The 10224-nt window shown below is 35.5% G+C and overlaps 2 protein-coding genes across 2 annotated transcripts in view; both read right to left on the bottom strand.

The window, feature by feature from the left end:
• Nucleotides 1–10224, bottom strand: part of LOC142336147 (multiple coagulation factor deficiency protein 2 homolog) — a 548941-nt gene that overhangs the window by 140982 nt on the left and 397735 nt on the right. The window lies entirely within an intron of this gene.
• LOC142336603 (AP-1 complex subunit gamma-1-like) overlaps nt 1–10224 on the bottom strand; it is a 100826-nt gene that overhangs the window by 59851 nt on the left and 30751 nt on the right. Inside the window, exons 13-14 of the mRNA XM_075385513.1 lie at nt 7234–7338; nt 527–761 (exon numbers count right to left, since the gene is read on the bottom strand). Coding sequence (XP_075241628.1) covers nt 527–761; nt 7234–7338 — 340 coding nt within the window. The remainder of the gene's footprint in view (nt 1–526; nt 762–7233; nt 7339–10224) is intronic.

Raw genomic sequence — 10224 nt, 5'->3', positions numbered from 1 at the left:
CAAGTACAATACTTGTCCCAGAAATTTGCCAAAATTTATTTATTGAACTTGCAAAAAAAGCTAGAATGTTCCGATTTTTTAATTGCGCTTGTACTCATTTGGCCACTTTCAGTACCAAAAAATCTAGGGAACTACCAGCCATGCTAATTTAATTCAAAAGCTACTAATTTTTGGCGATGAAACTCCTTAGTTTTCAATCATTTATGGGTTTTTACTGCTCAGCTTTAGTATTTCATCTCACTACTGCATTTCGCGTGAGATGTGATTTTTGAATTAATCTCTTAGGTTGAAACTTTCAGTAATTTCGAGTGTAAATAGGCCAGGGTTAATAAGGTTCGTAGGTCCCGATTCCCATGTCCTTTCCGAGTATCAATTGTATTTACTTTTTGCTTACTGTCAGTGTTTTGCATTAAGAAACAAAGGATAAATTAATTCTTCTTCTTTAATGGTGATATTCAATAAGTACAAGAGATGTTTGATTTACACAATATGCATTTGGAAAATGCATAACAGCAAGTTCGCATACCTCAGTAGTACCAATCGCATTAACATTGCTGGATTGCGAGGGATTGGGAATGACATCTCCGCCCAACATATCACCAGTTGAGATTAAAGATCCAGAAGCTGCATTTCCGTTCACCACATTTCCTTTCGAAGTTCCTGTTGAGTCAGTTCCACCACCCCCTCCTCCTCCGCCTCCATCAATTGGACTTGTAAGTGTGACTGCTTTGAACGGGGGTAATGTCTCTAATAGACCAAATCTGAAAAACAAATTAATTGTTTTCATACTCCTTTCACTGTTCTGAGATAGTAAATGGTTATAAAGCGCATCAAATGATTTCAGATATTATAGAATGATCGAATCCACCCCAGCTCCTATCGGATTTTGAAATCTTTGCAAGAAATTTTTTTGAACTAAATGAAAGCCCAGCTGTAACTGGTCTCAGCCTGAACAATTTTTTATCCATTAATCGAAACTGATTCCAAATTGGACGAACAAAATGTGGCCCAAATTAATATAAAACAGGACGAGCTTTAGAATCTCTTTAAAGTAAAACCACTAACTTCAATTCTATCAGCAATCAGCTATTAAAATCAAAATTAAGAGCAACAAATTTTGAATTCAATTTAAATCAATCACTGCCGATTATTGATAACAAACCCGGCCGATTGCCGGAAAATAGCCGTCATTGATTCCCATAACACCGACTCGGATTGAACGAAAGAAAAATTGTACAAAAATATCTTTAAAGTGCGAACTCTTTTGATGTCTATTTGACCTATTTCGTTGTTGGACATAGTCGTTTCTTAGCCAGAGGATACAGGGCTAGTATCAATGCCAACAAGCATAGCGGATAGTAAAAAAAAACTTCTAAGAACAAATTTCAAGCAGAGGGCATCTAAAATTGTGCTTCATGGGATTATCTCGTTTCTACTTTTGATGTTTTTCGACACGCACTCTGCTGATTCTAGATTATTTTGATGAGCAACTGCCGCAAAAACAATGAGCAGAATGAGAGAAAAGTAAAACTAGCCTAGCGAACTCTAATAGAGTTCAAGCAAAATGTTGAACAGACAGCAAACCAAAGTAAAGCGAACAAATCTTTGTTTGATAAAGTAATAATAGGGCCGCCATAAAAGCCGGCTGAGATGAGGGCGGGTATAAAACATAAACCGATTGCAGGTTGTGGCCTCGATAACTTAAGGTAGTGGCCTATCGCCTTTATTTTAGCACCAAACTTAATTAAGAAAAGAGACAATTTATATCACGCAGCAATTCAGATGCTAAGCTTGAAAAAGTTAATCGAGAGCAAATTCAGACTGATTGAGCAAAAATTTACAATGGTCATGCAGTTTTTTTTAAAAAAATTATTCAATAAGGTTAATACAAAAAAGCCCATACAATTACAGAAAAGCTCCAAATTTCATTTGAAAGTAACTAAAAGACATGGCTGGCAGATTGCCGGAATAGCTATGAAATATATTTCCCTTGCGTAGAATAGATAGAAATAGATACAAAATTCTCAAAAAAAACTTTCAACCCCACTTAAAAAATCATAAAACTTCCCGTAATATATTGATTAGACTTTTTCAACGACAATAGAGAGTGAGAAATAACTTCACGCGAGTCAATGCCGTTAGTGAAGGGAAGAGGTCATTAAGAGAAGTTGACTTTCAGCTGTTCAGATTAACAAATGTAAAACAAAAGTGACCTTGCCGCATGTGAAAAAAATCACAATTGAGGAAACAAATTTTTGTTCAAATACTGTTTTCTCACTCTACCTTAAAATTAGGGTTAAGAAATGATCACCTCAAAATCACTCGCTTAGCCCCACTTGCTATTTCTGCGAGACGAAAAATAACTCAATTTGACCTCAAAAATTATGAAAAGGCGTAAACAGATCTTAAAAAAACACAGCCAAAAAATTCCGTAAGTATAAGCGTCGGAGCTTAAAAATAATTTGCAGTCAAAACCATTATCTTTTGTCTGGAAGCCTTTACTTCACCATATTAACTGAAATATTTGAAACTTCAACCACTGTTTATATTGATAAAGATTTGAGCAGTGACATCATTCCAACAATCTGGATAAAAATAGTAACGGTATCATTCAGAAACCACACAAAAATACCGCACAGATTTCAAACCTAATTTTTGACATATTTTTAATAAATAAATTTTTTCAGTCGAAAAACAGCCAAAACTTTTAAGCAATAAAACACTGCTCAGGTCAAAAACCGACAGATCACAGCCACGTCGTATAAAACTGGTAAAAGACTATAGTTAATTTTGAATGTTGAAAATCAAATTGAAAGTAAAAAAAAAACGAAAAATTTTATTATTTGGCATTCGAGGCATAGCACAATTACATAGCCATCCTCCTGCTTAATCAAAAAATGTGAAAATAGTTCACAGATAAGGTCAAAACTACACTAACGAAACAATTATTATTTGGCATAAACAACTAACGTCGGGCGAATTGCACTTAAATTTCTGGCAAGCAGTTGACTTCGCCAGTAGCTAGCTACGATTTAGGGAAGCTAGATTTAGCCTAATTTAAAGCACGTGGCGTGGGAGCTCACTGGTGAGGGAGATTGAGTGCCCTCGGTTGCGTACGGACTGATGTTTAGGCGCGGGTTGAAGGGAGGCTGATGTGGTGGGAGAAGTGCAGTGGGGGTGTGAAGTCAAGGGGGTCAAACTCTAAGAAGCGCCCTTCACACCAACCATGAATTTATGTCTCGAAGGTCTCTAAGAGCCCTCAATGTCCTAGCGTAACCTGTTAATCCCGTTTTTGCGCACGAAAAGTCAAAAGAGACAGACCAAATTGCGGTGAAGCAAAATTTCGCAAAAGAGGACAACAGGACTATATAAGTCGAGACTAATATAGCCACAGGACTAATATAATTATACAGGCCGCACAAAGATACCAAGAACTTATTGAAAAAATTGATTGAAAATTGAGAAATATGTGAATGCATTGAACGCCATACATGTCAGAGGCATTATTAGGCTTTCAACAATACTCTGGCATTGTAGAGATTTACAAATTTTTGCAGCGCCGATCAAAAATTATTTGAACAAAAAAGCAAACAACGCACAAAAAAATGGGCAAACGGGACAAAAAAGCGGCCTATAACGTTTATTTATATGCACCATTCTCTCAAAAAACCACCGGAAATTTACTTTCGTTTTTAGGTCAAAGCGCTGTTTGAACGAAGTAGTTTTGGTAGAAAAAACCACAAGAAAAACCTGTGAGGGGAGTGAGAAGAGAGGAAGTTCAAGAGTGTGTGGTTACTGATGGAATGAGACGAGCGGGACTCTACGAGGGAGGGGAGGCGCTTTAACTTTTGCTTTAACTTTTACTTTTGAGATCAAGAACTGCCCTTCACACAATGAATTTAAGTCTCCTCAAGTTTCGGTGCATCGCAAACTTAGACTAGTAAGGCTTAAGGCTTTAAGAGAACTGCTTAGCCACTTAACGCCCTTCGTGCTTTGCCTGTTTATTCCGTTTTTGAGGACGGAAAGTTGAAAGCGTCAGTCGAAAAATCGGCAAGAAAAATCGCATAAAAGACTACACGACTAATATAATTGCTAGACACTATTATTTGAGTGCAATTAATTGCTCAGTCGAGGTAAAAAATAAACTAGATCAAAATTGCAAAAAAAACTTGAATTCCAATGTCAATTATACAATACCTTGGGAATGTGAGTGTATAAATAGAAGTGAATGAATAGAAAAAAAACGGAAGTGCAAAAAACTTCTGGACAAAAATTAGATCAAGAAAATTCTCTCCATAACAGGCCGCCATACCTAAATTTGTGAGAATAGTGAAGTTTCTTACTGAAACGTGCTAAAATTCTTTAGAGTTTGACTTTTTTAAAAATCGTTTGATAATATGAAGTCATTCCATGAACTCGCGACTGCACTTCCGACAAAACCAATTTCCAAGAAAAACCAAGAAGTTAGTTTGACATTTGAGTCCAAAATGAAGCTTTCTCAATCGTTTGTTTCGATGGAATTTGATTGTTGGAACATTCATATTAAAAAAAGCAGGTAGGCCTTTTGAGAATATTTTAAATACAATGTTTCGTTCGTTTTGGGATACTGGATTGGCAGAGTCTGGTATTGTTGTTTTAATTTAAACGTTGGATCGATCTTTTTTCGACTCGCACATGGTTTAATAGCCCAATTTAACTGTCTCGAGGAATAATATTAAAGAACGCCTGCTAGTGGTTACAAATAAGGCACTGTAATGAACTAATGAACATGATTAAGCACCAATGCTTTCATTAACTTCATTCTGATATTTACTGTGAATGACATCTTTATTGCAATTATGGCCCTTATTCCAAATGCCATTTTCCTTATGAGATTTTCACTTCTTCTTGAAAGTTCAAATTTTATCACGAAAGACTCCCAAGTATTTAACAGATTTTTTTGGATGTATTATTTCGCCCTTAACTGTTATTGTCGATTATTTTGTAAATATATTTTTGATCGGTCGCAGAAAATTCTGTACTATGTCTTTTTGGAGTTCAAATTTGAGATAATTTGGTCATAGTACTGAGATAACAATATAAGTTCTCAAGATTTTAAATAGCTGTTCATAGATATTTGCCTCTTTAAAATACTAAGGTATCACTGAGCATATTGAACCAGATTACATCGATCGTTAAAATGACAGCCAAGATCGTTTATATAAATGTTGAATAGCAGGGGGCCAAATGCTGTCCCCTGATTTCCTTTGTTTTTATGGGACATTTTCCCCGTTAATTTCTCTCAGAAAACAAAAAGTTTTCTAAATGATCAGTTTTAAAGCTGGGCTTAAAAAATCGTACAAAAGTTCCCTCAGTAACTGCACTGTCAGTAATTATGTAGTCAATCAAGCTGTTTGCATTGGCTGACGTTGGCAAGGTATTTAGAAGCTGTAGGTAATATGGGGTCAATTTCGTATCAAGAGATTCTCTCATTTCTATTTGTATAATCGAAGTGAAAGTCACACATGAGAAACAGTCCTCATTTTCAGTGAGTAGCTGTTTGTCAATGCTGATTGCCAGGTTCCCCGGGAAACAATTGCTAATCTTTTTATGAGGGTTAAAAGCGATTCCAAAACAAAACGTTGCATCGAATCAATTTCACAACTTACCGAAATGCTTTCAAACCTATCTGACTATCAGCAGGTTGCTGCTTGTCTTCGTGCTCAAAATTTTCTATAATAATAGCATAATGCCACCACTTTTATATGGCTGGTCGTTGTCAGTTTTCGATCAGCTCGGAAAGAAGAGAAAATGTCCGAGTAATACTCCCATAACGCTGCAGCATCTGGAGTCATTAGCCACGTTTCGCTAAATCCATAAATTGTGTTTCCTGAAAAATCACTCAGATGTTGTTTTATTTGCCTGCGTTTTTTCGCAATAATTCGACAGTTGAGGTCACGACAGTTGAGTTCACGGTTCCTAGTACAAGCAATGGCAACTGTCCTTTTTTGATCCTGCGTATTTCAGGAACAATTTTTTCGGCTTCCGGGAAATTTTGACAGGATTTCGAATGCTCCAGTATGGGTTGTTTTTAAAAGAATCTGTTTACGAAAGAAAGCAGTAGTTTTCTTCTTAGATGAACTGCAGCTCAGAGTTGATGGCTCTGAAGTGGGAATTTCAAAGGCCAGAACTATCAATAGAAGAACAGTTTAAGTTTAAATTTAAAAAACATTTGATTGTCCAATTATGAATGTCTGAAAACTAAAGGCCAATTAGGTTGCTGGGTGTCAATGTGGCTGGTAATAGGCAAAGCTCCCTTTTTTTCTGTTGATTAAAAATTGCTTTGTCATACTACCAATCATTTTACGGCTGGTAATGCAAGTGTTGTTGCAGCTGGCTACGATGAATAGCAAGTTTTCGAGATATTACGATTTAAGGATATAATGCCAGAAGAACAAGGAAAAAGTATTGACAGCAGCTGGTTTTTCAGAAAGGGCACTCTTTTGGAATATTTCAGGTATAGGTTGTCATGGTAGGGTTTCCAGAACAGTCCTCGTCATCGTGAAGTAATTTTTAAGAATTCGTTATCCTTTTCTTGTATTTTTTGGATCAAGAACTTTAGATATTTCCCAAATGTGGGCTTTTGATTAGCTCGTGAAAGCTTCTTGTGACAACATTTTTATGGAGGGGAATAATTGTGTAATTTTTATTAGAGGCAAATCAATGAATGTGTAATGATCTTTTGAATTTTTTAAGTCAGCCATGTTTTTTTTATCATTAAGTGTTGATAGACTTCAGAATTCAGCGGTTAAAGGTCAGTTCATTTTTTTGAAGTTAAACGACTGTTTTCTAAATGCGCAATAATGCGCAATCGTCTGTTTTCTAAATGCGCAAAACAATCAAGCAAAAAAATTGCATAAAAAGAGCTGTTTCGGTCGCGAGCAATTAATCAGATTAAGACATTGGAAACAAATGACGCTCCTATAAACCACGAAATATCAATTTAGCTTGCAAAATCAATGTTTTCTAAACATGAAGATTCTTCTCAATCTAGTTGGAACAGAACTCCCCGGTTTTCACAGTACCCTTACACTACGCCTTTTAAGGTCATTGAAAAGATTTTTTTTGTTTTCAGTTTTAAAACATAGGGCTATGATCCGTTGTTTTCAAATTCCCGCAAACCAGCTTTGCAGTAACACTTTCCAAAGTTGTTTGAATACTAAAGCCCCTTAGTTGCAGCAGCAATGTGCGTACCTAAGTGTGTCGTATTTCTTGAATATTGTACTGTACTCCACTGATCTCTGCTGGAGCTCCACGTCTAGACTACTCGTGTAGCAGGAGAGAATGTGTCTGATTTGACTGAAACACAACGCAACGAATTAACACATGTTCATATGCTAATTCAGGAGAAATGCAGCCGGTCGATGACCTCAGTACTACACAGATTGACCTTCTAAGCAGAGAAGTAAATCTATCTACTTTTAAGCAATTGTAAATCTATTCCAGTTCAATTCAGATTCCAATTAATGTTAGTACAGTTCAGTGAGTTCTTGTTGATCATCAATAATCAATTGCGATTCATTGTTTCAGGCAAATATAAATTATTTTTCTGATTTATTTGGCATTTACTAAAACAGTAACAAGTATGATCACAAATTATTGTTCTCTCTGGGTTAAGACTAGAATTTGGTCAACTTGTGTAGCATTTACTTGTGTAGACCAAAAGTTGCAAATCACTGGGCTCCACTTGAAAACTAACCTTCTGGTCCAATAATTATAGATCCCAATATCATACCTTTTATAAAATTAGAGGCACCGTTTTGGAACTGAATAGCCCTTACAAAATTCTGGAACTATTAAATGTTAAATTGCAAACTGTTAAATTATCCCCATGAAAGTGTATAACAGGGTTATTTATCTCGGTTGGAATTTTCTGAGCAAGTAATCACCAGGAAAAAATAGATAAAAATTTTGCTCATTACTAAATTTGATAAACCCACTTGAACAGTTTAGTTTTACTTTCAAAAAATCCAATTTCTATCACCGTTGTCAAGATACGCTCATGCACTCGTTTAACAAAATTACAGAAAAGCCATTTTCCGCAACTGACTTCCCATTGAAGGATAGCATATCTAAACATACCCGGCAGATTGCCGGAAAACAGCCGCCGTTGATTCCAATAAGCATGATTGGGATTGAACGAATAGAATAAAGATCTTTGTACAAAAAAAATTTTTAAGTCCGATTTATTTTATGGCATTTCGTAGTTGAACATACTTCTGTTTCTTAAAGAGAGGCTACAGGGGCTACTATCGACACCAATAAGCATTAGAGGTGGTAACTAAGACTTATAGGAACGACGTTCAAATAGCGGGCATCTAAAATTGGGCTTTATGGGTTTATCCCGTTTCTATTTCTGACTTCAATTTTTTATACCGACTCCGTTCATTTTGAATTGCTCTGCTTAGCAACTGATGTTCAAATTCACTTTTAGCAGAATGAGAGAAGAGAGAAACTAGCCTAGAGAATTCAAAAAGATTTCACGCAATATGTCGAAAAAGCGGCAAAATGGTAAAGCGAAAAAAAGTTTGACGAGGTAAAAAAACATAGCAGGCCAAGTCCTGACGTACAACATAGCAGGACAAGTCCTGACGTACAATTCAAAGAATTTTCATTGACTAAACAGAAAAACAAAACCTAGAATGGACTATAAGTGAATTGAGAAAACCAATTAAACAAAATCAGATCAAAAAAATAAGAAAACAAAATCAAAGTCAAAACGCCGCATGTGAACAAAAAAACCACTAGCGAGAAATAAAAATTTAATTCAAACAAAAAACTAGGCCTATAAGGAGCTGTGAATGGATTGGGAAAACCATTTAGAAAAAAATCCGATCCAAAAACTCGAAAAAACAGTAAAAATCAGAGTGAAATTGCCGCATGTGAACAAAAAACCACTAACGAGAAACCGAATTTTTATTCCAACACCGTTTTCTCACTCTACTTTAAAATAAGAGCGAAAAAATTTCACGCCGCAAAACCACTCGCTTTTTCGCTCCATTTCCTGTTTCGGCGTGACAAAAATCACTACTCCAATTTGACTTCAAAAATCATGAAAATGTGTGAACAGATCTTAAAAAAAAAACATAGCAGGACAAGTCCTGACGTACAATTCAAAGAATTTTCATTGACTAAACAGAAAAACTGGACCTAGAATGGACTATGAGTAAATTGAGAAAACCAATTAAAAAAATCAGATAAAAAAATAAGAAAAAAACAGAAAATCAAAGTCAAAACGCCGCATGTGAACAAAAAACCACTAGCGAGAAATGAAAATTTAATTCAAACAAAAAACTAGGCCTATAATGAGCTGTGTGAATGGATTGGGAAAACCATTTAGAAAAAAATCCGATCCAAAAAAATCGAAAAAACAGTTAAAATCAGAGTGAAATTGCCGCATGTGAACAAAAAACCACTAACGAGAAACCGAATTTTTATTCCAACACCGTTTTCTCACTCTACTTTAAAATTAGAGCAAAAAAATTTCACGCCGCAAAACCACTCGCGTTTTCGCTCCATTTCCTGTTTCGGCGTGACCAAAATCACTACTCCAATTTGACTTCAAAAATCATGAAAATGTGTGAACAGATCTTAAAAAAAAACATAGCAGGACAAGTCCTGACGTACAATTCAAAGAATTTTCATTGACTAAACAGAAAATTAGACGTAGAATTGACTATGAATGGATTGGAAAAACCATTTAGAAAAAAATCCGATCCAAAAAATCGAAAAAAAAACAGTAATAATCAAAGTGAAATTGCCGCATGTGAACAAAAAACCACTAGCGAGAAAGCGAATTTTTGTTCAAACATCGTTTTCTCACTCTACTTTAAAATTAGAGCGAAAAAATTTCACGCCGTTAAACCACTCGCTTTTTCGCTCCACTTCCTGTTTCGGCGTGACCAAAATCACTACTCGAATTGGACTTCAAAAATCATGAAAATGTGTGAACAGATCTTAAAAAAAAGACAGCGCCCCAATACAATTCAAATTCTTTGAATTGTAAAAAGACAGCGCCCCAATACAATTCAAATTCTTTGAATTGTAAAAAAAAAGATAGCGCCCCAATACAATTCAAATTCTTTGAATTGTAAAAAAATACGAGCGCAATAATAGCCGGCTGAGATGAGGGCAGCTATTAAAAAGATAATTAAAATTCTGGTTCTAGTTTTTCCTACCTTTATT

This window comes from Convolutriloba macropyga, chromosome 3 (genome assembly GCF_964194025.1).
Source record: "Convolutriloba macropyga chromosome 3, txConMacr16.3, whole genome shotgun sequence".
Taxonomy (NCBI): domain Eukaryota; kingdom Metazoa; phylum Xenacoelomorpha; order Acoela; family Convolutidae; genus Convolutriloba; species Convolutriloba macropyga.
Note: the sequence above shows the minus strand (reverse complement) of the source record. Positions and strands in the feature narration are given on the sequence as shown.